This window comes from Quercus robur, chromosome 5, assembly GCF_932294415.1.
Source record: "Quercus robur chromosome 5, dhQueRobu3.1, whole genome shotgun sequence".
Lineage (NCBI taxonomy): Eukaryota > Viridiplantae > Streptophyta > Magnoliopsida > Fagales > Fagaceae > Quercus > Quercus robur.
Genome location: NC_065538.1, coordinates 3,002,892 through 3,018,846, shown reverse-complemented (window position 1 = coordinate 3,018,846; position 15,955 = coordinate 3,002,892). Strand labels below are relative to the sequence as shown.

At 34.0% G+C, this 15,955-nt stretch overlaps 2 protein-coding genes across 4 annotated transcripts; both read right to left on the bottom strand.

The window, feature by feature from the left end:
- Window positions 1–1,811: 1,811 nt before the first annotated feature.
- Window positions 1,812–8,283, bottom strand: LOC126724844 (peroxisomal (S)-2-hydroxyacid oxidase GLO4-like). Its single transcript, XM_050429260.1, has 13 exons — window positions 8,233–8,283; window positions 7,022–7,076; window positions 6,109–6,257; window positions 5,901–6,025; window positions 5,775–5,821; window positions 5,629–5,706; window positions 5,389–5,513; window positions 5,134–5,191; window positions 4,254–4,316; window positions 3,869–3,938; window positions 3,283–3,383; window positions 2,939–3,043; window positions 1,812–2,164 (listed from the first exon to the last, which is right to left on the bottom strand). Exons 3-13 carry the CDS (start codon window positions 6,249–6,251, stop codon window positions 1,985–1,987), a joined length of 1,095 nt encoding a protein of 364 aa, XP_050285217.1. The 5' UTR covers window positions 6,252–6,257; window positions 7,022–7,076; window positions 8,233–8,283; the 3' UTR covers window positions 1,812–1,984.
- Window positions 8,284–12,117: 3,834 nt separating this feature from the next.
- Window positions 12,118–15,605, bottom strand: LOC126724840 (putative pentatricopeptide repeat-containing protein At1g10330). Of its 3 annotated transcripts, none has more exons than XM_050429243.1 (2): window positions 15,510–15,605; window positions 12,118–14,057 (listed from the first exon to the last, which is right to left on the bottom strand). In XM_050429243.1, the coding sequence occupies exon 2, from the start codon at window positions 13,905–13,907 to the stop codon at window positions 12,492–12,494; it is 1,416 nt and encodes a 471-aa protein (XP_050285200.1). In that variant the 5' UTR covers window positions 13,908–14,057; window positions 15,510–15,605; the 3' UTR covers window positions 12,118–12,491. The 3 variants fall into 3 exon arrangements, with proteins under 3 accessions (XP_050285200.1, XP_050285199.1, XP_050285198.1); XM_050429242.1 differs by lacking the exon at window positions 15,510–15,605 and adding an exon at window positions 14,411–14,533; XM_050429241.1 differs by lacking the exon at window positions 15,510–15,605 and adding an exon at window positions 14,172–14,374.
- Between the last annotated feature and the right edge of the window lie 350 nt (window positions 15,606–15,955).

The following is a 15,955-nucleotide window of genomic DNA, read 5'->3' as shown; positions in this document are numbered from 1 at the left end:
TACCTGATCCTTGATGCAAGTATTTTTTTTTATCATTATTTTTACAACACTAAACACTTTAAATAAATGGTGTTTGTTGTTAATCTTATTTGGGGAATATCATATTATAATACGTCAAATTTTGTGTTGTTTTCAGCTTTTAAACAAAAAAAAAAAAAAAGTCTGGACAAGCTAATGAAGAAAAGTTAGTGCAGTTGAAGACAATGGTTTTTGTGTAGCTCACTTTAATTAACTATTTGTAAATATTTTGTTTAACAAATTAGTAGTGAATTATTATGTCTTTGTTATGTAATGTTCTTAGATACTTGAGTAATTGCTTTAAGCATTTATGAATATTTTATATTGTTCTTCATCTTTCTTATCTTATTATGTATCCTTTGAGACTTTCAAGAAAACATAGTCAATTTTGTGCTTAAAATTATTTATTTATCTATTCATGTTTCACATGTTGGATTAGATATAGTATTAGATTATGACAACATTAACATAATACTTCTTCTTTTTCAAAAACAATTCTCTACTTTTTTTCCCCTTTGGAATTGTACCCTTGGTTTTTTTAAAAGGAAAAATAGTTACAATCTTTATTTTTTTCCCTTTCTTTTTTTATTTTATTTTGAATTGTAGTTTTATTGAGTTTTATTAAAAAAAAAAAAAATTAGATATTTTTCTTGGTGTTTTTGATTGTATGACAAGAAAAAAAAAATTAGGTTTGAAAAAGTTGTTTAAAACTAAAAGAATAATTTCCAAATTATATATACTTTTTAATGATAAACAAAATATTATAAATAAATTTTATTAAAAAATTAATATTTTCACTAACTTACCTTTGAATTCTTGAGAAAAAATGTATTGTTTTGATTTTGGTACAACATATATTATATACATTATATTTTGTGATTGTTAATATAATAAATGAAAATATGATTATGAATTAAAATACTATTTATTAAATTAGTACAAATTGAAAAGAAAAAAAAAATTAATGAGACCATCCTAAAAATATTATCACAAGCAACAAGTGGGATCTGCGATTAGTGTACACTAATTTAGGAGTAGGCTTTATCAAAAAAAAAAAAAAAAAAGGAGAAGGCAATACACTGGATTCTTTAATTAAATTCAAATACAAAGTTGTATTAAATTTAATTGGCCTTGAAAAAGAAAATGTTATTTGTACTTCACTAATCTCCACGTGTTTAACTTTAATTGGAGAATCTAATATACTACACCTAGGATATTGTACCTAATTTCTACCATTAAAAAATTTAAACCTATAAGTTTCACTCCATGATAATTGTGTTTATTATCAAGTTAAGACATTAATTAGTTTTTGGTGTAGACCAGGTTTGAACCCAGGGTTAAGACATTAATTGATTTTTGGTGTAGACTAGGTTTGAACCCAAGATCTCTTATTCGATGACAAGAAATTTACTAGTTGAGCTAAATTTCAGTCCATTCAATCCATTTCGGTTCACTTTGGTCCATTATTTACAATATATCTCACCTTATATAATAATTGAACATATATAATGTATTATATTTCCTTGAAAAAAAAAAAAAAAAACTTAAAAATTTTAAATCACTTTCAAAATAACAAATGTAGATAGCTAAATTCAAAAAATCTAATATATTGTATTAACTATAATTTGTTAGAAAATAATAAAATCATTTTAAGAACGGTTTTGGAACTAACACTTACAAGTCCTGCTCACTATTTTCATTTTTTCACTTAGTCTTTTTTTTTTTTTTTTTTTCCTCGCATCATGCGAGTATGCAACTTGTAAATCATAATACGACACATACTTTACTGATAGTAAAGTGAAACCTTTTAAAGTATTATTCATTATTTTTATTATCATTTTTATATAAAAATGGTAAATATTTATTCATAGTCCCTTTTCACAATGTACCCATTTTAAAACACTGATTAAATTAATGGTCTGTATCATTTTTGTCCAGGATATTGTCCTAATGCTTCCATATGTTATTAGATCATTGCATGGAGTCTTTCACGCTCAGTCCTCACATGGCGTCTAGTAATGTCCTTCACACTAGGACAGCCAGATAGTGCCATGGTGATCTCTAGTTCATCCTTCAGCATTTGCATGACTTGTCTCACCCCATTTTCACCCTTTGCTGCTAGCCCAAATATAACAGGTCTTCCAATCTGCAATAGCATATAAATTACAATTGACTTAAGATTAAGAATCAAAATAAAAGATTTAAAATGAAAATCAGGGGTTTTTGATTGGAAAACACTGGTTGTGGTTATAATTAACAATTTCCAAATTTTAATGCACCACAAATACCCTATTCTAGATTTATCCTTCGTAATATATTTGTTATGAATATGTGTGAGTGTTGAGTCCCACGTCAAGAAAAAGTAAAGGAAATGAAAAGATGATATGCATAGTGGTTCCAAATCCATTGGCTTTAGATTTACGGGTTGGAATGGCATTCCAACATGTGTATTAAGAGGCTCTTAGTAGAGTCCCTAGTTGTCACTCCCACAACAATATCCAATAGTACTCTCAAAGTATTTCAATGATCTGGATATTCAACTTCAGCAAGGTTTTATTTATTTATTTATTTATTTCACATGCTAGTTAGACACAAATTGGTTAAGGTCCCACTCAAGCATCATGCTGAGAAAGAAGGATGGCAATCTAGGAGCACAGTATGATAGAATCTCCAAAAGACATCAGTTGTTTGCACAGACTTCTATTGACACTTGAGACTCACACAACAACAACAATTACACTGGTGCATGACTGTAAAATACACATGGTCTATTGTGACATCAATTACAAGCTCAACATTGCATGTGAACAAAAAGAGTCTAAGAGGAAATTTTTATAAATTAAATTAATTTTAAAGAGTTTTGTGTGTGTGTGTGTAGGAGAGGGGGGGGGGGGGGGGGGGGGGGGGGGGAGGAGCTTACAAGGACGGCTTGTGCACCAAGGGCTAATGCCTTGAAGATATCTGTTCCTCGCCGTACTCCTCCATCAAGGAAGACAGGAACTCTTCCTCTGACAGCATGAACCACCTGCAACCGAAAGGTACATAAGTATCCTCAAACATGTACGCTAAGCTTGTTGATTGAACTCGCAATGCCAAAGAGCATACTAGGAACTATACACACATCCAAACAGAAAATTCAGGATTTCATGAGATGCACATTTCCTGTAATAAAATGCTTAAAATTCCTACAAATTGTTATGTTGTTGAGGATGTCTTGCTACCATATTACCGCCAAAAATATTTCACTAATTAATAGAGACACACCTCTTCCAGAACATTAATAGTTGCATCCGTATAATCAAGTTGGCGAGCTCCATGATTGGAGACCATAATCCCAGCAACACCTACTTCTGCAGCCTTTATTGCTGCAAATAGTAGCACATCAAGTGTTAAGGAGACTTGAGATGTTGAACAGCAGGAAAAAAAAAATGCTAGAATTTCTGGGATCTGAGTTAACTATCAAGAGCACCTAATGTAGTAGAATTTACATGGACTAAAATAAAAATAAAAAAAAAATTTAACAGAGATGATAGAGAAGGTAATAATAGGAAAGAGAAGATTACTTAGGATGATCAACAAGTCTCCTATTCTATAATTTCCAAAGGTAAAAAAAGGATTTAAGGAGTTTCCTTTATGAGTAGAATTTTTTTCAATTAAAAAAATAAAATCTTATAATGGCTACATTTAGAAATTTAATGGGTTAAAATACTAATTATAAATGACTGAATTTTTCATTGGAGGGTTAAAGTTTTAAAAGGCAGATAAGGTTCTTCCTGTTACTAAAGGGAAGGAGAAAATCAGGAAGACAAAGTAAAGAGATGGAAACATCCAAAGTAAAGCTTTATCTTACCATCTTCTCCAGTAAGCACTCCCTTGATGAGAATTGGCAAGTTTGTAATTGATTTTAACCATTCTATGTCCTGCAGATATTGTAATTTACTAATTAAACCTTGGTTCTAGAGTGCTGCCTGGTCTACACTAAAATTAAAGAGTACAAAATATGACCATTACAGTAGTATCTTTTAGATACTCATCTAGTGAAATGCAACTAATTTGCATATATCTCATTGACTTATGTCATGTATTTTCTCCCCACCCTTTAAATCTCTCTTTCCCTAATCTGTGCTAGGTCCCTGGTAAGTAAACCATGAGACTTTGCCAGTTAGTCAGACTTAAGTCCTGACATATTTGAACAAGCATATCAAAAGGTAATCTACTTAGTTGCTGGTTTATACCTTCCAAGAAAGGGAAGCATCCATTGTCTTGTTGGCATAAGCTTCTATGTTTGAGCCATTATCCTGCAGAAGTTTAGTTTCTGAATAGTTAAGACAATTTTAGTCCAAGTCTAAATAACCAATTGCACTGCCACACTACGCACATACAGGCAGTATGTAATGAAGACCTGAAGCCGGTAAATGATCAGAAACTTTTGTTAAACAAAACTAACAGTTAAGATTTAACAATATGACACTGTCCTTGGCGTAAATTTGTTAAATTTTGTGACGTCTACTCCATTGTAATCTTAAGGTTTACAATAAAAGAAGTACACGATAGATGCATTTCTCTATTACATTCTCAAATCTAAAGATAGTTTGTGCAGAGGCAGAAACTGTGCCATATCCCACATTCTGGTAATTGGTGATTAGTAGTGAACTGTAAATCACAGATTACATGTAGTGATAAAAATAACAATAGATATCTAAGGAAGAAATAAAGAGATGAAAGATTTATAGAAAAATGATAAAAACAACAATTGGATTAAAATGTAAAAATAAATAAATAAATAACTATTTGTTCACGTTGTGAAATGAAGGAAACATATTTAGTGTGCATGTTTGAGACATACACATTGTATACCTTGTATTTCGAAATAATCCATATTGATAGACAGAGACAGTGTTACATAAATCACTTCACACTTCAAACTTGTTTTTTGAATGACAATGTTCAGATTAATGGAGGGTTTTTTGGCTTATAAAAGGATGCATGATATGGTACAGTTAAAGCAATGTATTTTTCTCAAAGAAAATATTAGAAACCTTGGTAAATAGAATAACCTCATCATTGTTAGCTGGCATATTTAGATTCAAAAGTATAGAAAACTATTCTACTCACAGAATCAGCTTCAATTGATAAGAGACCCTCAAGATTCTTCAGTCGAGGTGCAACCATTCTGCAGGAGTTATTACAGTTGTTGTTTAATGAGATGCATTTGACATAACTCATTGCATCAATATGAGAGACAAATAAATAAGATATCTTTGGTATTAGAGTTCAAATGTCAATCCTGTCCCCTTTTATAAAAGCATCTATGCCAAACTACGAAGGCAATTAAATTATAGAAGGAAAAAGAAAGAGATAACATTTTACTTGTTTTTTATGTCTGCCTCCCTTCGACCAAATCTGGGACAGTCAACAGTCACAACAAGAGCCTTGTATCCATTTCTCTCCGCTCTCTGCACCAACGTGGCTGCTATTTCTCGCTGCTTGTATACCTACTCACAAATAATTACCAAATTTCAGTGTGTTTTTCTACCTAATAAGATAACATTTAAGGAAAGTTTAACAACATAAAATTGAAATAATATGAGATCAAGAATAATTCAGTACATATAATTGAAAGAACCGAACAGCATTGCAGCTGGAAGCAACTTCCTCCACAGTGCAAGACGAAGTGAAGGATAGAACCTACAGTAAAATATATTCAGTGAGCCAGCACCCTGTGTAAGTATGAACTCAAATTAATGTTTCAATACCATTATGGTTTTACATGCAGCGGCTGCTCTGGCTGTGGTAACCTCTCCTGCAACAAAACAGCAACATAAGCATTTGATAGGGGGAAAGGAAGTCTCAGCTGAGGACTTTTCCTTATAGATTTAGACCTTCAGGGTGTGCCAACTTATGCATGGCAGTTGGAGCAATCAGAATTGGTGCTGAGATTTTGTACCCCAATACAGTAGTTGACATATCTATTCTGCTAACATCCACAAGAATTCTAGGCCGAATCCTGAGAAAGCCATAAAAACTATATAGATAATAAAATGCCATACCCAGTTCGCTCTATTAAGAGTAGAAGGTTTAGCATGTTACATGATTCTTTGAAATGCTTCCACATTCTCTTTTAATGTGTACTGGTCCTCAGCTCCACCAGCATAAAAATCATAGTACATTTTTGGAAGGGCTTCCCTAGCCAATTCTTGGAACTCATTCACATTTACTGGCTCACCTACCATTTTGTCCTGGAAACATGGATATATTTTCAATTTTTCAATAATCTGTTCCTAGAATAAATCTGAACAAGATCAGAAGCTCAAACTATGATAGTCATGTTAGAAGACTAAGGCATGTTTGAACTTATTGCAGAGATTTTCTAAAGGTGACACTTGGAACCATGGCGTTTACTTAGAAGGTTATGAGGTTTGATGTTTTGTTTTAAAGAACCATGCTTATATCATGAGACTAAAACAATCCACAAGAAAGTATCAGGATACAATAAAAGGCATCCTCTTGTAACAGTTTATTGTACAGTAAATCTATACTTAAATTAGTTAAATACATGCACATCTGATATTTTTGGGTCCTTCTAAACCCTCCAAGCCTCTAATCTCTCACCCTATTGCCCAAAATAGCTTTTGAAATTTCAGTCCATCATTATAAATGGATATATCACCAAAACCGATAGTTTTCTATAAATGAAACGCAACTGGGGAAAAATTGCAATTTTCAAGGGATGTCCAAATATGCTTCTAGTGTGCATAATAAGTAATGACACACAGCCACTGGAAGATACTAAGTGTTCATCTTAAATACCAAATTTGCAAGCACGCCACCATTCACTTGGGAAATCTAATTGAAATTTTAGCAGCTCACACACAATATGTAAACCAATCAATATGTAAGCCAATCAATTGTTTGCTTTGACCCAATACGCATGATGTGATGAGCCAGTTAGATACTAGTGTAACTTTACAAGACAATAAAATCTGGCCTTAGTTAAGCTTACCAATGAGAGATGAAAACCTTTGAAGATTACACAAACTGGATAGCCAGAGCACCTTCTAAGCAAGAAGATTGACTAGAAGGTTAGTTGAATCAATATGTATAGGCCATAAACATGTGAAGCTGGATATCAATATATTGTATGTTAATTAAAGTGCCATCTTTGGGTGCTTTTGTTTGTCATTTTGTAGCATGATTGAATGAACAAGAAAGAGAGATGACAATGGCAAGGCAATAAAAAATATATATAATCCAAAGAGAGGAAAAGTAAAGGACAAATGACTAGTGCAGTAGTAATAGTATGAGTTGTTACAGGATACAAACAAAATTTCACAACCTTTTTAAATTAGCCAATCACTTCCAACATAGGCCATTATAAAAAGGAAAAACTTATGTACGCTAATTTAAGCGTAGTACACTAGATTCTCTAATTAAATTCAAATACGTAGTTCTATTAAATTTAATTGACTTTGAGAAAGAAAACATTGTCTACGCTTCGTTGGTCTCCACGTGTTTAAATTTAACTAGCCATAGACCCATGTGATGTGTGCAAATATATAAACATTATGTAATGAGGTATAATATATAAAAAGTAACAATTACTTCAAATATTGTCTATTTTTTAAACAAATTTCTACAAGTATTTTTTGTCTTTTTATCTTTACAAATATATCATTCAATTTTTTTTTATTAATATTTTTTTAAGGTGAACCATATTCTTCTAACTTTTGCTATAGTGTGTTATATTTGCCTAATATACAACTAAAATTTATAAGTTTCAAATTTATTATTCAGATTTCTCATCTCTTAAGGAATAAGGATATTATTATAATAATCAAAATTCATCCAAAATTACAATATTATTTTAACCAAAATTAAAATGAAACCAAAGAAATGAAAGATATATTTTATAATAATTTTTTTTACTCAAACAATTGGTAGGCATATTTCAAATTCAAAGCCATGTAGATTGTGTTTTTATATAAATTCAAATTTCTATTTCCAAAAAAACAAAAAAACTAAGTATTAATCCAAACCAAAATTCAACCAAAGCTATAAGAGGGAAAATACTTTGTGATGAGAAATTAAAAATACACAATACCAAAACCCATATTTGTAAAATTTATTAAAAAAAAAAAAACCATCAACCTTAATTAGAGTTATAAGAAAGAACAAAAGTTCCACCAAAAGAAAGTAGAGAGACAGAATACTCACAGTTTTTGAGTTGGAAGATATGGATTGAATAGGAGAAATGATATCAAATTTATACAAAATAAAATGGAGAGAAAAAAAAAATCAAATTTTTAGATAGAGAAAATGATAAAAGAAGTGTAATGGTAAAGTAGAGAGTAGTAAGGATATAAAGAGGCAAAGGTGGAGGGGAAAGGTTGGAGGAGTCTAATAATAGGTGTGGACCAATAATTATAAAAATAGATGTGGAATAAGTTGTGGTCCTAAAATAACTCTAAATATCTGGTCATCAAATTTGTTCAAGTTCCTTATTTACTTAATTGTTTCTTTTTCTTATTTATGCTAGTTGTACCATAACTCTCGCATGACGTGTTATATCTAATTGCAGCCTAGACACTCATTGATGCTAAACGAGGTAATTGCAAAGGAAATTGGTTAATCAGATTATTTGTTCTTCCAACTCTCCCTTGATAACAACATAAGATAATTATAAAAATAGACGTGGAATAAGTTGTGGTCCTAAAATAACTCTAAATATCTGGTCATCAAATTTGTTCAAGTTCCTTATTTGGAGATAGATTAGTAGTTGGCAATCCCATCTTTCTATCTTCTTAGTCAACTATAGAGGGAGCATTTGCCGATGATGCTATCCTTTAAGCCCAAAGGGATGTGTACAAATTTTTTTATTTTTTGGGTGTGATTTCTCAACTCTCTTAATCTTGTTCTATGGCAATTTATTCATACCATTTTTACTTAATTGTTTCTTTTTCTTATTTATGCTAGTTGTACCATAACTCTCACATGACATGTTATATCTAATTGTAGCCTGGACACTCAATGATGCTAAAAGTGGTAATTGCTAAGGAAATTAGTTAATCAAATTATTTGTTCTTCCAACTCTCCCTTGATATTCTCTTGCTTGATGGTTGTTGAGGTCTAAAAAATCACAACACCCAGGCCTAAAGAAATAACAGAAGGGGCCATAGAAAGTGAAATTAAAAAGAGGTGGTAAGCCCAAAAGGCTTGAAGCCCAAAAGCCATAAAGGGACAAGCCTTAAAGCCTATGAGAAAAGAAGGAAGAAAAAGAAAAAAGGCCCAGATCAGAAGATTGAAGAAAGACCAGTGTAAAGAGCTGAGTTGGGATCCCTAGAGGCTACCAAAGACTCGAGATCCCCAAGACATGTAGCATAGCTAAGATAGGATTAAGATAGCTCAGAGGAAACGCCAAAAAACACAAGAAACGAAGGACGGATATGTCCTTCTCAAGCACCAGAGATGCAGCAAGAAAAGCAAAAAGCCTAGAGTAACCACTCACGATGCAAAGGAACGATACCTCAAGGAACCAAAATGAGGAGCTATAAAAGAGGAAGTAGCAGCAAAGACCTTCGAACCAGCAGAGATGAATTCCGCTCACTTGGGAAAAATGACAAAGAGGAAGGACAGCCAAAAGCTGAACCATAAGGGGTAAGAGGTTTTGAGGAACGTGAAATTAGGAACAAGCGCACTCCGAAATGGAAAGTCAACCATGGGCTTTCAAAGAAACAGCACCAAAAGGAGGAAAATATGAGAAACAGGGAAAGGCTCAACCTTCTGGGTGATAGGCATAAGACGGGTTTTGGTACCCAAGGAGTAAAACAGGGGAATCAATAGTTCCCCGGGACCCTAGAATGACACCATAAAAAGGGGGGAAAGCAGCTGGCAAAGGGCAGGGAATTTTTGAGCGAGCAATAAAAAAAATCTCGACAAGAAATCATTAAGGGAAATATCTCCCGGTATCCCAGAAACAACCACTATAGCACATACTTGGATTCAAAAGGGTTCAAATTTTACAAGTCTTAGAGGCCTAGATAGCCATCAAACCTGTAATTTTTGGACTTATTTGAACCTCGTATCACGTCTTAGTGAGCACATTGTAACAATAATTAAGAAAAACTAATAAAGTATTTCTTATTAATTTGAGGATCCCTAACAATTATTTTGTGTATTTCCTGATTACTTTGCACTCCTTTGCTGTTTTCATTGTTGATTCAATACAAATATTCTCGTTTTGCTAGTTTATGTGTATTGTAGGAAACATGCCATGTGCACCACTTGGTTCTTAAACAGCCCCTTAGCTGCGGTGAACCAAGCCCAATCCACCAAACTACAACTATTTGGCCTAGGATCCTTGGGCCAGTGTGCTGAAGAAAAAAGCACTCTCACAATGGTTTTGTCACTTGTGTTTGTGAGGGTCCTTTTTTGGACAGTGTCCAGGTCCAAGTTGAAGAAAGGACCCTAGGCCTTTTAATTGTTATTTAAATGGACTGGGCTTGGTTCACCGCGGCTAAATGGGTTGTTTACAAACCAAGTGGTGCATAAAGCAAGAACCCTACAATACGTACATACTAGCAAGCAAGAATATATATGTATTGAATAGCAAGAAACAGTAAAGGAACAATGTAATAAAGAGAGAAACAAAACAATTGTTAAGGATCCTTAAAACACTATGAAATATTTCATTACTTTTCTTCGTTGTAAATTACAATGTGCTCACTAAAACGTGTCACAAGGTCCAAATAAGCTCAAAAATTATAGACTTAGATGGCTATCTAAGCCTCTAAGACTTGTAAATTTTGAGTCCCTTTGAATCCAAGTATGTTTTATAGTGTCTGTTTTGGGATACCGGGCGTTATTCCTCTTTCTTATACTACTTTCTTTGAGTTTTTTGACAAAGTTTTCTCTATGATTCACTATTGCTCAATTGCCCCTCAATGTTGGCTGCTTCCCCCCTTTTATAATGTCATTCTGGGGTTCCGGGGTACCACTGATTCCCCCCCTCTGTTCCCCTGGGTACCAGAGCCTATGTCGTGCCAGCCACTTCGATGGCTGTTCCCTTCCTTATTTTCTCATAGTTTTCTTCTTTTGATGTCTTTTCCTCAAAAGCTTCTTGTTGACTTTCCTTTCTGGAGTGTCTCTAGAGAGCTGACTTCTAATCTCTCTTCCTTCAAGGCTTCTACACTTCATCTTTTCAAATTCAACTTTTTTTGCTACCTTTCCTTTTGTCATTTTTCCCAAGTGAGTTGATTCCATCTTTGCCAGGTTGAAAGTTTTCCCAATTACTTTCCTTCATGGTTCTTCTTTCTAGGTTCCCCAAGATACCAGCCCTTTATTCATGAATTATTAGTCCCAAGCTCTTTGATTCCTTTCTGCATCATTGGGTGGCTGATAAAGATGTTTCTGTTCTTCGTTCCTTGTGTTTTCTAGGCACTTCTTTTGAGCTGTCTTAATCTCATCCCAGCTTTGCTGCATGTCCCGAGGACCCCGGGCTTCTGGCAGTCCTTGGGTATCCCAACCTAGTTCTTATCACTAGACTCCCTTTTGATTTTTTGATTTTGACAGGCTGGGCTTCTTCCTTTCTTTCCTTCGTTTTTCTAAGATCTATCCCTTTATGGGTTCTGGGCTTTAAATTTTTTTTAATGGATTTGGGCCTACCATCATTTTCTCTTGTGGTGAGCTCAACCCTTTTATATGGGGTTTACCCACTGTGTTATTTTGGGCTTTGGTTTTATAACTTTTTAGACCTCAACAATGTTTCATAAACAAGTTCAAAAGTTCTCAATAGTGGCAAGAATATTTCATATTTTTTCTCACCTGTCATCTAATGCAAATTGCAAAAGCCACTTATTGTCAAGAGAAAAGCCGATGTAGATCATAGATGATTGAAAGGATCTTAAACATAGCATCTGATCTTAAATACTCCCAGCAGTTTTTGATAATTTGCTTGGGTTGTTTGTTTCCATGGTGCTATGGAAACCTTGCTCAACCCTTAATCTATATGTAGTTACCTACCATGGGGTTAAGGTTTCAAAGGTGGCCTGAGTCTAGCACCAAAAAAAAAAAAAAGAAAGGGAAATCACATCCGAAGCAAAGTTGCAATCCTAAACAAAGTTTTATTGATTTAAATCCAAATTAAATTATCCAATGCAACCTTCATTTAATAGGTCTTATTGAAATCCTATAATACATATTTATAAACAATGTTGAGCTACAGCACAAAGCATATTCCATGGACCACATTAAGACAAGCCCAAACCAAACTCTGAAAGTGATAGCTTCAATTCATATTTCTTGGCATCACTTTAGTTCAACAAAGTATGCTCTCTATGGCGAAAATTGGGAACTTTGTTCCCTTTTCACAATCTTCCGCTGTCCCTTATTAAACTTTCTTAAGACAAACTTATAGCAATAAATTAGACAAACAATTATCCACCACTGTAGGGACTGATAAAAGTGCTACGAGCTTTTTACAGTAACTCAATCAAACTATAGGCTGGAATTTTCTGAATTCCAGCCACCGCCATTGCTTTCCTGAAATCAGTGGCATGATCCCATCTCTCCACCCCAGCATTAATGTTTGATAACACCATGTATCGCCCACTATGCCATGGCTGCAATTCAAGTAGCCTTTGCCCCACTACAGTTCCCAGCTCAATGGCTCCATGGATCTTACAAGCACCAAAAAGAGCCCCCAACACAGAACCATCAGGCTCAAAAGGCATACTTCTTATAAAATCTGTTGCTTCCTTAAGTAAGCCTGCTCTGCCCAAGAGATCAACTACACATCCATAGTGTTCCATTATGGCTACAATCCCAAACTCACGCAGCATTGATTGAAACAACTTTAATCCCAACTCCACAAATTTGCCACGAGCACAAGCTGTCAGGACAGCAACAAATGTGACCTCATTAGGATGCTGGCCTTTCATTTTCATCTTCTCAAACATATCCAAAGCCTCCATCTCCCTCCCATTGGAAGCAAGAGTAGTTATCATCGCATTCCAAGTGCAAACCTCTTTAACCACCATTTGGTCGAAAACATTTACAGCATTTCTCAAACAACCTGTCTTACCATAAAGATCTATCAATGCCGTCCCTGTAAATACAGTCAATTCAATCTCATTCCTAATAACATATCCATGAATTTGCTTTCCAGAAGAGAGAGCTCCTCCATTTAAATTAGCACATGAAGAGAGTACACTAACATATGTAGCTTCATTAGGCCTTACCGAACATGCCATCACATCTTCATGCGCTATCATCTTTTGAAAAAACTTAATTGCCTCACTATAGCACCCATTCCTCTCAAACCCATTAATAATACTCGTCCAAGATACCACATCTCTCTTAGGCATGCATTTAAAGAGCAAAAAAGCAGACCCCATATCCCCATTCTTGCCAAACGCATCAAGCATCGCATTGTACGCAACAATGCATGGTTGCGAAATTTCCTCAAACACCTTACGGGCATCAAACAGCTCACCAAGTTGTGCATAGAATCTTACAAATGATGTTTGAATAAACGGGTCATGCAGAACACCGCGCTTGATGACTTGGGTATGAAGGGGTTGGCCCAAAGATGGTGAGGAAAAGGTTGCGGCTTTGATGAGGGAAGGGAAGGTGTGGCTGTTGGGAGGGGCTCCATGGGCAAGCATGTGAGTGAAGAGGACAAGAGTGTTGTGACCTTGTCCAAGATCTACATAAGCTCTTATCAAAGTGTTGTAGAGGAGGGTGCTCATCCATTTTGAATTTGGCGCGGTTGTGTTTGTACTATGGAGGAGGTGACCTTTGGTAATTAGGAGGGAATGGATTTGTTTGATTCGGTTTCGGTGTTTGAGCAAACGCTGGAGGAGTTGGAGTAGACACTCAGGTGAATGCTGCATAACAACCAAGTCAGGGTCTCCCAACACTTCAACTGGGAGTAAAAACTTGGATAAACCCTCTTTTTCTATGGTGAAGTGCCCACATTTCACACCTAGCTGGAGGTAGTTTACCCATCACAGCCTGCAAACTCTTTCAACACCTTGATAAACCTGTCAAAAATGCAACCAGAGTCAATTTCCCAAGCTGATAAAACCTCTTCTTCCTGATAAACAATTATTAATTTTTTGATAATTTCAGGAGTCTTAGGATGGTTGATATCATACTAGAGTAACTGGACACCAAAGACCAAACCATGACACTGTCAATATAGGCCGAACTGGGCCTCAGTTCAATCAGTCCAAGTGAGCTAGAAAAACAGGCTTTCGAGTGGAAAAAAACTGTTTTGTACTCAAAAGTGGTGATTCTTCAAGCAAAGAACTTTTGGAAAAAACAGAAAATAGATATATAGTGACAAAAAAATGCACTTCATCATTACATACAAAATCCTCTTTCTAATGCATACCAAATGAAATAGTGGATTCAAAACCACTTCAAACTTTCAATGAATTTTCCTGCTCAAATAATATCAAGTTCTGTTAAATCAGCAAATTTGTAAAAGAGAATCATTATTCACAAGTTTAAATTGGCAGAAAGATTTTAACTTTCTACGATGCTGCTTTCTAGAAAAATGTTATTTCAACTGATTAAAATATTACTTTACCTATTTTAACACGCGTCTAAAACTCCCTTTCTTTGTTTTTTGTATCCTCTGCGCTTATTCTATCTCTCTCCAGTGGCGGACCATCACAAGGACCAAGGGGGGCCTTGGGCCCCCCAAAATTTTTGAAAAAAAATTAATGATTTTTTTTTTTGAATTATCCTAAATAATTTAAATTTTTTTAAAAGTACGCTATCATTTTTGGCCTCATATCCGATAATATATATATATATTTAAGAAAGTCTAAAAATAAACATAACTTTCTTTTAAATAGAAGAATAATGCTAAAGATACAAACTATTTTACAAAAAATGTTACAAACTGCTAATATAGTGAGTAGTTATTGGTAAATGAAAAAGTAATATTAATGATGGGTCTAAGTGAAAACCAATAAGAGATTGATCACATTAACACTTTGTAAAAATATTGTAAAATAGAATACAATCCAAAATATTTTTCTTTTTCTTTTTAGTTCTATCATTTTTCCACTGCTACTGCAGTTTTGTGTTTACAGTATAAAAGTATAAGTTTTGTGTAACTAAATTAGATAAGAAAGAGTGAAAGACAAGTTTTGTGTTTACTGTATTCTTGTATTACTTTACTTTTCATTTGCTATCTTTTGACTTCATACACACAAATTTTTATAAATGGCCTCCCCAAAAATAAATTCTTGGCTTCGCCACTATCTCTCTCTCTCTGTCTGAAACTCACCACAATCGGAAAATTTTATAATTAAAAATTAAAATAAAAAACTAAAACAATCATCCCTATTTTTTTTTTTTATTACTTTATCATCGCTATTAATGTAGCTTTTTTTAAAATTTTCAGACTTTTTTTTTTTTTTTTCATTATTCCAGCAACAACTTTCTAAATATGCAAAAAAATATAAGATTGATATCCGAACCAGTAACTAATTTCAGCAGGGGCTGAAAGCTGAAGAGTTGAATTCACCAGCAGCAGCCGCCACAAATTTCAGCGGGGGTTTGGGTCTCGACCTCCTCTATTTTCTCTTTAAGTCTTGGGTTTATCTTGGGCTTAATTGCCATGTGTTAGTTCCTGGTTTCACAGGGAGGTATTTTATCGTGCTTTCAAGCTAGGCCCATAAAACTTCGGGCCCAAAAATTGAGTCACTAAAAATGACTCTTGAATCAGACCAACAAAAGAGATTATTCATTGTACAAGGGAATAAAAAGTAAATATTCATTTTAGTTAAATTTCATACCTGGAAAAGAATTATTATATTGCATATTTTTTGTTGCATCAAAATGCAATGGAAGGAGGACTACTTGTTTCACCATATGTTCCTTAGTGTTTAAGACAGGGTAGTATCTCATTTATAAACTCTTATTT

Bases quoted from the DNA above. Each gene is read 5' to 3' on its own strand.
- LOC126724844 (XM_050429260.1), bottom strand. From the start codon at position 6,251: ATGGTAGGTGAGCCAGTAAATGTGAATGAGTTCCAAGAATTGGCTAGG. The intron at 5,514-5,628 runs GTACTGAATTAT...ATTTGTGAGTAG, and splicing joins TTCGGTTCTTTCAATTATAT to GTATACAAGCAGCGAGAAAT. The intron at 5,192-5,388 runs GTAAAATGTTAT...TAACTCCTGCAG, and splicing joins GAGGCAGACATAAAAAACAA to AATGGTTGCACCTCGACTGA.
- LOC126724840 (XM_050429243.1), bottom strand. From the start codon at position 13,907: ATGCAGCATTCACCTGAGTGTCTACTCCAACTCCTCCAGCGTTTGCTC.